The 14,755-nt window shown below is 36.8% G+C and overlaps 2 protein-coding genes across 3 annotated transcripts; one reads left to right on the top strand and one right to left on the bottom strand.

The window, feature by feature from the left end:
- Window positions 1–287: 287 nt before the first annotated feature.
- On the bottom strand, window positions 288–3,353 carry gpr3 (G protein-coupled receptor 3). The gene is made up of 2 exons (XM_026288644.1): window positions 2,988–3,353; window positions 288–1,841 (listed from the first exon to the last, which is right to left on the bottom strand). Exon 2 carries the CDS (start codon window positions 1,837–1,839, stop codon window positions 859–861), a length of 981 nt encoding a protein of 326 aa, XP_026144429.1. The 5' UTR covers window positions 1,840–1,841; window positions 2,988–3,353; the 3' UTR covers window positions 288–858.
- Window positions 3,354–6,594: 3,241 nt separating this feature from the next.
- cd164l2 (CD164 sialomucin-like 2) lies at window positions 6,595–10,738 on the top strand. 2 transcript variants are annotated; one of them, XM_026290180.1, is made up of 7 exons: window positions 6,595–6,828; window positions 6,978–7,079; window positions 7,641–7,745; window positions 9,198–9,275; window positions 9,351–9,383; window positions 9,867–9,999; window positions 10,165–10,738. In XM_026290180.1, the coding sequence occupies exons 2-7, from the start codon at window positions 7,004–7,006 to the stop codon at window positions 10,178–10,180; spliced, it is 441 nt and encodes a 146-aa protein (XP_026145965.1). In that variant the 5' UTR covers window positions 6,595–6,828; window positions 6,978–7,003; the 3' UTR covers window positions 10,181–10,738. The 2 variants fall into 2 exon arrangements, with proteins under 2 accessions (XP_026145965.1, XP_026145966.1); XM_026290181.1 differs by having other exon boundaries at window positions 6,633–6,828; window positions 9,354–9,383.
- Window positions 10,739–14,755: the final 4,017 nt, after the last annotated feature.

The raw sequence follows: 14,755 nt of genomic DNA, 5'->3' as shown, positions 1-14,755 counted from the left end.
TCATGAGTAGTTTGAGAAATAATCATTTATAGTTCTCCATTATAGATCAGTGCATTTAACCTAATCCTAGATATTCATAGCAGTGTTATTTTAGTATATTTGAGATACTGGTAGATTTAGTTTTATTATATATTATTTCATTTCAAGTAATGGAAGAACTACACTAACCTTGAGTCAGCCAATTTATTTCAAATGAATCTTAATTTAAGTTAAAACCACAAATTTTCACACTAACAAAATTATCAAATGATTTTTTTTTTTTTTTTTACAAAAAATACAACAGAAAATGTACAAAAGTTACAATTTATTCATTATAAACCTATTCCATAAAACATCTCATTTGAACAATAAAACATTCATTCATAAATCTGTACATTTTGTGCAACATTAATACATTGTAAGTGCAAACAAGACATTTATGATTTCAAAAAACATGTCAGACTAACAAATGGCAAATAATCTGATCATTAAATACAAACAAAATTCAAACAAGTTTCATATTAAAAGTCAAGTCGTTGTAAAGTGCAAATTATTTTGATTCCATCAGTAAACTCTGAACTTCAGAGGATGTAAAATGAGGCACAAGTCTGAGACATTAAAGTGGACTAGAGGGTTTCTTCAATACAGTGGCAGTCTTCTCAGAATAAAGTAAAAAAAAAAAAAAAGACCGGTACATTAACCCCTTTTTAGCATTTCAAAAAATTATGCAAATTGACAGTGGTCGTGTTAACACCACTAAGACAGGAGATTTGGCAACTGGCACAGTGATATTCCCAAACAGGAACAGATATAAAACATGAAAATGAATTTTGTATGGCACCATAGAATCTTCCAAAGTGTTCAGGTGTACTCATGATGTTAGACATCACTGGGAGTGTGTGTGTTTTTGTTGGGTGTGTTAGGTAGACAGCAGCAGCAGGCCTGTCGCAGCACTCTCTGTATGTGTGTGTTTCTGTAGGCATAGATCAGAGGGTTCAGCAGGGAGTTTCCTGTGACTGGAACCAATGTGGCGTAAGTATACAAAGCTGGAGACGATCCATCGGCCAAGAGACCGTACAAGGCAAAGGGCATCCAGCAGCTGGTGAATGTGGCAAGGATGAGGGCGAGTGTGTGAACCCGACGGCGCGTGTGTGTGCGCGCAGATGGGAGTGTGTGTCTCTGGAGGGCGATTTGGTGCGAGTGGCGAAGTACGACCCGGCAGATACAAGCGTTGAGCTGCAGCATCAGGGCCAAGGTGAGCAGGAAGCCACCACACAGGGTCGCCAGGTGCACTCGGGTCAAAGGGCGAAGAACGCTGCAGGATTCTCCATCGTGCAAGCAATTCCAGCCCATGGCAGGCAGGGCACCTTGAAGAGCGGAAAGAGTCCAGCAGATGGCCAGAGCGCAGCGTGTTTGTGTGTGTGTGCGCCGGGATCCGTAGGTCAGAGCGCGATGTAGTGAAAGGAAGCGGTCCAGAGTGATTCCCAACAGAGAGAACACAGATGCACTGAGTGCGCTCACTAACAGACCCACGCTGCCCAGCTCTAGAGCTTCTGAGTACACACACTGGCGAGACAGGAAGTGCAAAAGGAGTCCCACTCCTGCCAGGAAGTCCGCCCAGGCCAGGCTGCCAATTAGCAGGAACATAGGAGCCCGCAGAGATGGTGAGGAGAAGATAGTGGCCACGACGATTGCATTTTCACAGCAAATCAAGGCTCCCGATACGCACAGGGCCACGTCCCATGGAGTCATCGCTGTGGCCTCCAGGGGTTTAGGGGGGACGTGGGAAGGGGTGAGTTCCAGCAGTTGGTTCATCGCCAAGATGACTTCTAAGCCCACTTCAGAGTCATTCAGGGCCATTACTGTGGGAGAGGGAGACAGATTTAGTCACACAATTCACAGCAGGGTGACTGTCACATATTCTGTTGAGCACTAGAGCTCCTGCGCTCCACTCCAAGGCCTGACCTCATAATGACATCCAGAGTAAGATGAACTGCAGTTAATAACATCGTATTCAATCTGACATTCCTAGTCTGCACACTACGAGTGCTACTGGAGATGATGGCAAGGGCAAGAGCTAATGGAACACTTTATGAGTCAGTCTCCAAATGCATACATTGCACATTTGATTTAGATTACATTAACATTTTAATATAAAAATTATATTTAATTATTATATATATATATATATATATATATATATATATATATATATATATATATATATATATATATATATATAGATATAAGAATTCTGCACTAAAAACTAAAAATCTGCGGCTTAAGAAGCATTTCTTACTATAAAAAACAGCTGCTGCTTTGTTTTCCTAAAATTCTAAACGACTTTGCTGTCACAGTAAAATATATTACTCATCTATTTCTATAGTAATATAATACAACAAAATGTTAATATTTTAACTTGTTTTTTTTATTTATTTGTATATTAGGTAGCTAATTCATATTGGGTTGGTGAAGGTTAAATTTTATTTTGTCTGTTATATGCATATTAAATTATTTTAGTGTTTTAGCATCATCATGTGGTATACCCATTGCTCACTGAAAGGCTAATTTTGAACTTTAACATGTATCCTATTTGCCACTTATTAATATAATAATCCAGAACTATAAAGTGTTTAACTCATATTACAGTACTTATTCATGTAACATTATCATTAATATTTATTCAAACAAACTTGCATTAATTACAAAGAAGTCATCATTTCAGTAGGTTAACTAAAAATGTATAGGTATCTCCTGGCTCCTGAAGGGTTAAACGTGCGCCTGGCTGGGAATCACCGTTTTGAAGTTCAGAGCAGATCTGAGCGCTCCTCAAGCAGACTGATACAACATAACAAGTTACGTAAAATATACGCGCACCAATAACACCATCCCTTAACGTCTTTAATATTCTCGCTGAATTTTCATAGCGCATTTCTGACATCAAAGCTAGTCACCTTGAATTTAACAATAATTTCAAGGGTATATAAAGATGCATAAAACAGACTTACGGAAGCTGTAGAAGATTGCAAAGCTGACAGTTCTTCACGCCACCATCCAGCTGAAGGTCTCTTGGAGCTCGCGCTGAAATCTGAGATTGAGCTGCCAGTGAATCCCGGGGTCCGCTGAGGAGCGAGCAGATCCAACTCTTTAGAAAACGATATCTTGTTCTTCTTGCACCGTGAGGTTTCTTCTTAGCTCCTCTGTATTCGTTCTATCGCTTCTGTATAACACTCAGCTCCGGTGGGCTGCGAGCTATACCTTCATCGATTCCCCTCTGACGTCAGTTACGATGATGAAGGGCGATTCTGCTCCGGCCGACCAATCAGGAGACTCTCAGGGACACCAGCCTCTGTCGTAATTTCATTCATAAAAATACCGCATTCTTTCACCCCGCCCACTGCGACGGCGGGAGAAAGGACAAAGTGTAATCAATCAGCCTTGTTTAAGGCAGTCCGTGTGTGGACCAAAATGCACTTGGACATCAGAAAAATCACTGATGATAAGCATTGAACTAGTACACTTATTTCAGAATAGAAACAGCTTGCGTGTGATCGTGTGTGATTGAGAGGGAACGTGAGAGTGAGTCACTGCTGTCCAAGGTGCTGAAAAACTTGCTCGTTTCGTTGATTGTGACGTAAGTTGTGCCGCACTATTGGTACGTGGCACAACTGTACGACACTCCTGGGCTAGTTACTCAAAGAATGTAGGCTAATATATTACTCATTACTAGTTACTCCTTTCAAAAATTATATTGTTACTTATTACTTTCTGGCAACAGTAACTAGTTACACTACTTTTTACTTATTCTAGAATGTTACTTACCACATATTCATCAATTGACCAAAATCCACATTGGATCGCAGTCAGAAGTTATTGCAAACACTCAATAGTAACATTCAAGTAGAAGTGTTGCATTAATCTCATTAATTGTCATGTGCAGCTTGAAGCTAATTGTAATTTCTCCGTTACACATATACGATTATATTTCCTAATGCATTTTATCAAATCACATAATGTAAGACACTGTTTAATTTTCCTAAAAGATTTTTAATTATAATAATATAATGTACCATTTGCTGATCAGAGGGGTGTGGTTGGGATATAAATAAATGCCAGAGTAAAGTAAAGCCACAACTTACACAACAGTGTTCAGATCATCTTTTTTCCTGACAAAATTAATATAATGCAATATTTCTGTCTGCTCAATGTAAGCTTTTGCATATTCCAAGCTTGCCTGCTGCATTGGGCACATGACATGCATTTAAGAGTCGTGAAAATTATGAAAATAAATCTAGGAATTATTTGGATTTTAAATCAGCGGGGTTGAGGCATCAAAAGTAACTAAGCTGTTTTATGGATGATAACTGTAATATTACTGAAATCTTAATTAGTTACTACTAGTTACTGCGAAAAATGAATATTATTACAGTAACTAAGTTACTAGTAGCTAGTTACTGCTCAATACTCCTCTACGATTATTATATTATAATATATTTCACATCTTCCATATCCCACGTGTTCATCCATAACCTTGTATAAGTGACAAAGCTAAAATATAGCAAACGAGAACTCGAGCACACGCATCTGCCGATAGGCTAGTTTACCATTTTTGTTTAAATGCTAGTATTCGGAAGATTGAAGGTTATAACTATGACATAATTTCCCCGCAGATGATGGAGATTATGGCGTTTCCCGGCAGATCTGGCGCGTGGGCGTCGCAGTGCTCGCGTGGCTCTGCATTTCAATGAAGCAGGTGGGCGAGCGCTACAATACTGGGGAACTCTCCTGTTCTCTATAAAAGGACACGCACTTCCGGTGGTCACCAGCTGGGAGATATTATAAGCAATACCCCCTTAAGCTTTCTGTGGTCGGGGAGAGTATCTGCAAGTGTCAATTGAAGATACTGACTGAAGATACTGAACAATTTATCAAGGACTTCTAGGCTGACTAAACTGGTGACTTGTTGGTTAAATGTAGTCTAATAATAATATATTTAAATTAACAGTATTATATTTTATATGAAATAACTCAATCAACAAATCAAATGCATTAGTGTACACCAACAATACAGTTTGAACAACCTCCTTAAGGTAATTGCACCATGCTACATATTTCTAATGCAGATTTCCAGAACTTCAAGCTGGTGCTTTTTGAATATTTATTTTATCCATCCCTGCTAGTCTGTAGAAATCTTTTTTGTAATAGTCTCCACTGTATGTTATGCAGTAGCTAATGCATTATTGGCCTCATGCACATAATGTGTCTCCAACTGATTGTGTGGGCTTATGTCAGTCAGATAATCAACTGAAAAGGATGTTTAGAAATAAGAGCACAGACACTGTTTATCATTCCACCATTATATCTCCTTGAGCTCCTTTTTGGCGGGAAGTCAAATTGTGTGAGCGTGTGGTGGGGGGTGTACTGCGGAATTTCTCGCAGTTACCTAATATCTGCAGAGCGCATGCGCGGCTTTATCTCTCTGCACCTAGTTCTCCCTAGAGGAGGACGCCCACTCTCTCTCACACTCTCTCTCTCTCTCTCTCTATCTCTCGCTCTCTCTCTCTCTCGCTCGCTCTCTCTGTTCACATGGTTTGGCATTATTGATCTGTCTGTGTGTCGTGAGACATTTCAAAACAGTTTAAGGAGTGATGGTGTAGGTTAGAGAGATTCTCGGTGGGTTTTAATTGAAGGGTGGGTAGGCAGTGAATTTATTGCAAAACAAATGCTGCCCTGATTTGCATTGATCCCCAGATGTAGCAACGATAGTGATGACTGTTTCCTCCTACACAAGCCGTAGTCCAGCACCTACATATATATCATCGCCTCCTCTGCTTAGTTTATTATGCTGTGACTTTTTATAAAAATTAAATACTGAGCATCCAGGAGCATGGCGAGGATGCAGAGGAACTGAAGGATAAATAGAAAGGATAACTTTTTATGTAACTATGCCAAACTCTGGCTCTCTTGCTCTGGCCCTGCTCTGTTTGTTTTTCCTGGCTTAATATATATTACAAATGTTAAATAATTATGTTGTACAAACCACAGATTTTGTTTAAATCTTCAAATGCCTAATATATTACAAAATGTCCTTGAGTGGAGCAAGAAAATGTATTTCCAGTTTCAAAATGCAGTTTAGGAAAAAACGAAATGTATTTTTTTAATTAATGTTGGACCTGAAAATATATTTATGCAAACACATTTTAATATAACAATTGTTCAAATATATTTATAAAATGTAATTATATATAAAATGTATAACTACATGGCATCCACACAGCCTTTTAGTCTTTTACATTACATTGCTTTCCCTAAAAACATTTTCTGTGCCACCAGAGAGACAGACAATCAGAAAGAAGGTCAGAAGAACAGTATGGACATGCTGCTGACTGTCTATAATGATCTGGGCCACAGGAGACCTGCATCTTTTGGGAATTAGATCTGACACATTTCTGAAGCCTGCTTGTGAAAAGGCAGAATGTCTTCAGTGGTGTGGATATCAAGAAATGGTCATTTGCCATTTGGTTGCCATGTTACCTGTCTCACATTACACAGCTTCCAGTCTTGCTGAATCAAAAGGCATGACGTCAACACACACACACACACACACACACACACACACACCACATGCTCCTCACAGTTCACAACGACCTTTCGTCTGGAGGACACAGACATTTAAGGCTGGATATTTTCTTGACAGGAACATTTATGACTCCTACTCTTTAAGTTTTTAGTTTTACCCTTTCTGAGCTGAGGCAAAGTTGTTTGTGTTGTGAAATTGTTTCACTTTCAACTTGTTGGCATCGAGTGCTTGTATCAAACTTTAGTTGCGTCATTGTGGTGTTTCACAGAGTAAGTATAACTAGAAAAAGTTAAGATTGTTAGACTGATTCAAAGATAAATTGTGTTTCACTATTAGTTGATAAGTTGTTGCTTTAATGTTAATTTAAGTCAACATTTCCAGTTCGAAATAAGAAACTTTGTGCATTTGTTTATTACAGGTGGGATTACTGACAATTTTTGGAGGATGAGGTGTGTGTGGGCTGCACTCTGTGGGATTGTACTGCTAACACAGGTTATTATAACCAATTCACAAACCTCAGGTATGTGTCACTACAATAATGAGCTTGTATATCAATGCTGAATATCGTTAACTTAAAAAAAAAAAAGAAAAAAAAAAAGCTTTTTAGCTAAAATATTTAAATCTGCATATCTAACCTATGACAACTGGACCATTTAGCTATGATGTCTCACAGCCATTATATTAAATGTCAACTTTTCTGTATTTTTATTTTAATTTTAAAGATTTTTGCTCATAAAGATAAAGGTTGGGTATTTAAAAAATGTTTAAAAATCAACCTAATCTAAGTAAAATCAGTTCTTGAATTAAAAACAATTTAAGAGTCAAAATTTTAAAGGAAAAAAGACAGTATTAGTTAGAGGAGCAAGTCTTGTGGTAGATGTACAGTCTGTTTTATTCTGCTGCATTTGAGTACTGCTGAACAACACTTCTTGGTATCAATTCAGAAAAGCGTTTCTCTCTTTTGTACAACGTGATTTATCTATAATTTATTTGATAACATTTCTTACTTTTTCTCTCAAACATATGTGAGTGTTAGGTGAGAATATAAGCTTACATCTTTAATCTCTTGATGGCCTCACAGATTCACCCAGTGGTGACTGCTCTCAGTTTGACTCGTGCAATGGCTGCATCAGCGGAGACCCGGCCCTCAACCTGACACGATGTGTGTGGCAAAGTTGTAATGACGGTAAAGAAACACATGTTGTGTATGAGTTTAAATGTATTCTCCGATGCAATGTCTCTGTTGTTTGTGCACACACACACACATGCGCCGAGGATCCCACTGAAGGACATGTGATCCTGGCCACGGAGAGCCATCTCAGGAACAACCCAGTGAATTATTCAAGCACAAGCAGACACGCAGTTACAGCTGCCGTCCACACAGACATCAGTCTTAGTAAATAATTCAACATCATTATCTAACCTCCTTGAAATAAGTGTGAGGAGACATAAAGAGAGAGATGTTCAACAAGAAGCAGCATATTTTAGTCTATTCATGCTCTGTTGCCAAGGCAACCAACTCTGTAACCCAGTCTCTTTCTCTTTTAGACCCATATCTAAAATGCAACTAGGTTTATGCTCACTTTGCTTTACATACTTAAATAACTAAATTACATTATAGTGTTTCTACTTAACCACTTGTCAAATAAACAAAAACTTAACTTGAAATATTGATTACATTTTTTGTATCCGGAAATACTAAATTCATCATGTTTTCATTGTCATGTGACCTACCTGTTGTGTCATCGCTTCACTTTCATTTACAAATCCTCTCCTCTGGCCTCATGCAGTAGTAAACTGTCAGAAGCAGAAGGTCATCTGGGAACTTTTCGCTTACTTTTTATGAATACCCTGACATACTGCTCTTTTCATATTCTATTTCTAACAGCATAGAAAACTATTTTTGTATAGAGAAAAGCAACCGGAAGCTTCTGGCATGGCGTCACATATTTAAATTTAAAATGGCCTTTCCTGCGCTTACTTGAAAAATAAGGCCAGTTGTATTAAGTGTGACATGACACACAGCCAAGGTGACATGGTGACCCATACTCAGAATTCGTGCATGCACGAATAATCTACACAAATAATCAAGGAATGCAACTACAGAAGAGTCATGTTTCAAATAAGTTAAAATATAAAAAGTCTGGTCATTTTTGAGTGAGATGCTAATGGTCTAATCAGATTCAATGATCTATGCTAAGCTAAGCTAAAAGTGCTAACACCAGACCTGGAGATCGGCTGAATGGATTTGAAAATGGTAAAACTCAACTGTTTAACTATAGGGGAGTTGGAAAATGAGCCTGTTTAAAAAAAAGTGGAATTTTCCTTAAAATTTTTCACAGGAATGAAAGTGAGGCTGACTGAGGGGTAGAAGTACAGTGTTCATTTGGATTATACTGCTGTTTAATACAAACATATTGTTTCGATTTTTTCTTTTTTTTTTCTGAAGAAAAAGCTGTCAGTAATAGTTTTTAAATTTATTAAGAAAATTACGTGATTTACGATCTCACTTTCATCTCCCTGATTTAGGGTCTATTGACCAATCAGAATCAAGTGTTCCAGAGCTCTGTGTAATAAAGCAAATCAGTTCACTTATCTGACGGTGACTGAATGTCAGTATTGTGTATTTCATTTTCAGGAAATGACACAAGATGTATGTCTGACACTGAAGACTTTGGAGGCTGCTCTGTCTACAATGAGACCAGCGTGTGCCAAGGCGAGTAAAAATGTGCTCATTTGCAAATGAATGTGTGTTTGTGCGTATGCTCATGTTTATGTTTGTTCATTGTAGCAGATGGTGGGTCTGCTGATGGTGGCGGCAAAGGTGAGGCATTTGATTTTCACTATATAAATCTTATTATGCATATTTTGGTTGTTGATGCAGGAGAAAGAGAACAGAAACAACAGAGTTAAGCTATCTTCTTAAAAATACCAGCTCTCGGAAAATAACTTGTAGTATCACGAAAAAAGAAGACAAATTTAGCAAACATCTTTGCATATAAAGTATTTTACAGGGAATACGTTTCCGACATCCTGTCCAAAAATCACTTAACCATGACAAAATATAGGCTACCTTTTAACTAGAATTATGAATATCAATGCATAAAACTTGATTAACTGAATAGGCTATATGAGTAACATAATACAGTGATATGAATATAGTGAAATAAAACCAGCAAATAATAAGTCATAATAAATATACTGTATGAATGAATATGAAAAATAAGGAAACCAAACCTTATTGGAAACTCTGATACATGTTGTTGTTTACTGAATTCTCATTTTCATGACACAACCCCTGGGTCAGGCCCTGATTTCTCTCAAGCATCATTTGACCTGTCCAGCTTCATTGGAGGAATCATCCTAGTGTTGGTGTTGCAGGCTGGGGCTTTTTTTGCCATGCGGTTCCTCAAAACGAAAGACAGCTCTTATGAAACTATGTGAGTAATAATCATTAACTGAATGTGAGCTTTTTCTTAATTGATTTTGTCCTTACATTTTTAATGCAGTATGTAGGAACAACAAGGGCATTTATAGGGCGGAGGGATTTCTTCTGTATGTGTTGATCATTACCTGTGTAACTGTTTTGCCACCTTCTCTTACAGTGAACAACCTCAGTGAGAAAATGAGTCATGGACGGGAGAGAAAATTACAGAACAAAACACAAAGAAAAGCAGATACTCAAAGGACTGGATGTTGCATTGGGGAGAAGTCTATAGACACTGTTTTCTCTTTTTGCTTGTCCTAAAGCTTCATTAGCCTGTTAATTGCTTCACCATTTCACCATCACCATTTCTTAAATGACAAAAACTATTTCTGTGTGTACAGAAGGGAGAAATGTGAACAGAGAATGATATAGACATGTGGTATGACAAATATACTATGAAATTATTCACATTTGAGTGTGGCAATGTGATTATCTTATGGAGTGAGTTCATATCTGTTTAAGGTGATTGAAAACTCTGGTTTGGCTCTGTTTCTGCTTGTTACTTTGATTTTAAAGATTGTTGAACTATTTTATTTATTTATTTTAAATAATTGCATGCCCTTGTATCTGCTTTTTATTAAATGCTTTGTTTTGTAGGTAGTTACCTGGACTTATGTAGCATTGAGATTGAATGTAAAATGAAGCAATAAAGTAATTAGACTCTGAATGTCATACAGTTTTAACCCTGTAGGTGTCAGTAGAACGAAATTTGTAATCACCTAAACCTCTCTGGGACTGGAGGATGCATCCATCACTTACAAGAATGAACATATCTTAAATGGTCCTTTGTTTATTTTATTTAATATATATATATATATATATATAATATATAATATAATTTTCATCAGTCTACACCACTGATCTATACTATAGATCAGTGGTCTACACCTACATTTTACAGCCAACCATTAATTCAAAATTCTTATATATAATATAGTGAATTTTCTGGGGGTTGCTGACGTTTTTAACCATCAATTTAATAAGACGTGTTTTACAGTGCACATGACAGCCTGAATTTTAAATTCTCATGCATCTGTATTCCTCACATTGGGCTCCTTCTCTCTTTCTCTTGTATTGGATTCATAGACACTATTTCCACACACTTACAATGTATATGCATTCACTCTGTCCACACATTCAGAAAGAACACATGAAGTGTCATCTGAATTTGTCTTAAAATTAGCATTTTTCTTAGGTTCCTATATTTATGTTCAGTTATTTCACTTGTAATGACATTGAACAGAACCTATTAATTGCCATTAAAATTAAATAACTGAACCCACACATGAGATCCTGAGAAAAATGCTCATTTTGAAAGCAAATTTCAGATGACACTTAGAGGCTTTTGCATCTGAACTCTTCACATACTCTCACACACACACTGCATTCTGTGAAGGTGGTTTCCCTTCAGTGATTCTGGCTGTAGGACTGACAAATGACTGAAGAAACATTGTTAACATGATGATATAAAACTGTGTATGTCTTGTCTATCAGCACACTTTACTGAAACCACCAATCATCACAGTTATAAAAAAATATATATAGAAGGTAGGACTGCTAGAATGTGACACTACTGCATTGCAGTAATTAGAACTTAAATGTTATGGAATCAAAACTTATACTTGGTAATGGATGCATGAATGGATGCATGAAATTATAGGTACATGTAATTTCCACTCAGCTTGTATGGGCAATACCAGAGAGTATTACGAGAGATCAAGAAAGAGAGAGCAAAAGACAGCTTTAAGTAAAAAAAAAAAAAGACAGAAAGACGTATGTCTTTGACCAATGGCTATAGGCCTACATCTGGCCTGTGGCTTTTAACCCAGCTAGGAAGCCAAAACTCAGATAGAAAGGAAGAGAAGGAAACTGTCTTTGTTCATTTTCAAACTTACAGTTCATATTGTCACACAGCTTCTCTTTCACTTTTCTCATATCTTTCAGATATGCAGATGTCTGTTGTTTTTGCTCACTCTGTGAGGGGGTGGGGTGTGAGAACTGTCTAGACGAGAGACGAGAGCATAAGAGGAAAGCAGACATCTGCTCTGTACTACTGCTAATAAGCCAAATCGGTAAACACATTCTCTCTGACTTCTGTCCTTCTTCAACACCAAAAGGTACTCTTTTAATCAAGGTATAGTCCAACAAGGTTTAAAATAAACTGCATTATTAGTTGTATTAGTCTTATAAGGATAAGGAAAAACTAATTCTCATATTATGATAAATAACATTACATTTACATTATGGAACTAATGCAGTGTAAACCAAGCAGATGATCCAGACAGTCACAAAAAAAAGTTAATTCAAGAACATTTATCAGACAAAGCCTGATAATACTGATAATATAGTACCAAATAAATTAATCAAATAAGCATAAATGTTGTAAAAGCAAAATTAAAAAGGAAAAATGAAAAACACAAATCAAATATGACCCAGAATGTAAGTATAGATAAACAAGGTAGAAATATAGGAGAAATATAGCTGAAGAATGCAAAAAGTCTTTTAAAATACATTAAGAAAACCAAACATTTTATAGGCTGTGCTACGTGACAGGGAGAAAGAGATACCCCACTGAACTCTCTTCAACTTCTTTTGCAGTGTTTCAAAGCTGAAACATTCCTGCAGGTGTTTGTGATCATGTTTTTCTTCAGCCAAACTGATGACTTGTATTAAGCGTTTGTAGTTTTAATACTATTTCAGAAATGGACATATAATTAAATGTCTCCACCGAAAACGGCTGAGCATCAACATAACATGAACATATGAATTGTACAATGTATGGAGAGACAAGCAGGAGTATCTCTTAAGTATATAAAATAGGCATAAAACACAAGATTAAACAAATGATAATTTCTGTAAAAAAAAGATTTAAAGATCTAAGGAATACAGTAAATGAGTGGACATGTGGATATTTTAAATGAGAAAGATCAAATTCAACACCAGGCACCGGGAAAAGTGAGGAGTTACTCTGTTTATCTCTCACTCAGATAACATTGTTCTTTCATTGTTATTTCATTGTTACTTTATGTCAGGTCTTAAAGAAACAAGAAAAGGAAAATATATATTTGTACCGCATATAAAAGTACTAAACACATGAACAATAATATACATATAATCAGATAATAAAAGTAAATACAGATTATTAGGAGGTTCATCAAAGGTAACATTGTTTACATTAACTGGCCAATAATCTGTGGTGGGATGATTGTTTTTTTTAAAAACATGGGAGGATGGAGAAGACTCTCATGTCAAATAAGCTTTGAAGTCAACAAGTTACACTGCATTCTTGCAGAGCATAGTTGTAACCCTTCCTGAGATTTCATCACAAGTTCATATGAGGCCACCAACACAACCAATCACATGCAAATAAAAAGCATCCAATCAAAGGCACAACTAATAGCTCATGCAGGGTGGAGAGAAAGCTGTTTCATGACTGTTATTATCACTTGTTTGGGCATTTAGGGCTTGTTGGGGCTTATTGTTTCAGGCTGAAAACTGGAATGTTTCTGATTTGATGCCCACCAACCTCCAAATCATGCTCAGACTGACTGTCCTTTGGTTACTAGGTACTCAATGTTGTGCATGAGACCAGGAAATTATTTAGTTGTTTGTCACATACTTAAAATATCTTACAGTCTGTTTCTGTTTGTCCTCTCATAGCTGTAAACAATACCTGAAAACAAACACAGTAGTATCCCATTCAGGTTTGACGGTCATCAGGACAGACACCCACCAGCTAAAAAAAAGTGAATCAAAACATAGACATAAAATGGAGAACAACACATCCACACTGAGTTTATAGAAACTTTATCTTCATGAATGCATACAGTATGAAGCAACCAATCAAGCTGACAAATCTGAAAGAGTAAGAGATATTTCTTGAGCTATTGACCTGCATGGCTCTAGGCATAGTTGGAATTTATGTGTGGGGGTTCAAAAGCATTCCTCTTGGCCAGACCCCCATTCACCACCCAGATAAAACATGGCATGAATAAATACACTTAAAAAGACTTGAATGGATATTTTATTTAATAATACAGTTTGTAGCTTTTTTCCCAACAGGATAGTTGCACCATCTGTTTTCTTCTACATTTCTGTATAAGCCACTGATCTCTAACAGAGGACATACATAGATATATAGATCAGTGATTATAGCCTGTTTTTCGGTTCAAATTCTGTTCAGGGCACCTTATTCTTGTCTTCTTGCTATCATGTTTTGCCTGGGTAAGCAAGACTGAAAACATCTGTGTCTTAAGAATAGAAAAGAGAGAAGTGGTACAAGCCTTCGAGACAGACGAAAGAAATGCTCAGAAGAGGTTTATAATGTACAGTGAGATTAAGGTGAAAACATACATTTAGACAAGGAATATATATAGCCCACACACACACATTTAGGAGATTCTTGTACTTAAGCCAAGAAGAGCTAGCAGCAGTAATCTCTTTCGGCTGCGAAGGTCACGTCGTTCAGAGAGACAACACATTACTTTTGGATAGTTTATCACTTCCTCGGCCTTGAAGGGGAAGGAGCTCACACTGCAAGACACATTAAATAAGCAAAGACGTGCTGCTTATTAATGTGAATTGTAAAGATAACGTATAAGATTAAAAAAGAACAAAAGCGAGAAATAGTGATACCTTAAATAACTATAAGTTATTTACGACAAACATACATAGATTTTTTTTCTTCTTCTAGAAAATTCAAATTAGTT

Source organism: Carassius auratus, chromosome 19 (genome assembly GCF_003368295.1).
Source record: "Carassius auratus strain Wakin chromosome 19, ASM336829v1, whole genome shotgun sequence".
Lineage (NCBI taxonomy): Eukaryota > Metazoa > Chordata > Actinopteri > Cypriniformes > Cyprinidae > Carassius > Carassius auratus.
Note: the sequence above shows the minus strand (reverse complement) of the source record. Positions and strands in the feature narration are given on the sequence as shown.

What these genes read in the sequence shown, in the direction of transcription:
- cd164l2 (XM_026290180.1), top strand. Translation starts at nt 7,004, where the DNA reads ATGAGGTGTGTGTGGGCTGCACTCTGTGGGATTGTACTGCTAACACAG. An exon ending in GTGGCAAAGTTGTAATGACG is followed by an intron (nt 7,746 to 9,197) that starts GTAAAGAAACAC and finishes TTTCATTTTCAG; the next exon opens with GAAATGACACAAGATGTATG. An exon ending in TGAGACCAGCGTGTGCCAAG is followed by an intron (nt 9,276 to 9,350) that starts GCGAGTAAAAAT and finishes TGTTCATTGTAG; the next exon opens with CAGATGGTGGGTCTGCTGAT.
- gpr3 (XM_026288644.1), bottom strand. Translation starts at nt 1,839, where the DNA reads ATGGCCCTGAATGACTCTGAAGTGGGCTTAGAAGTCATCTTGGCGATG.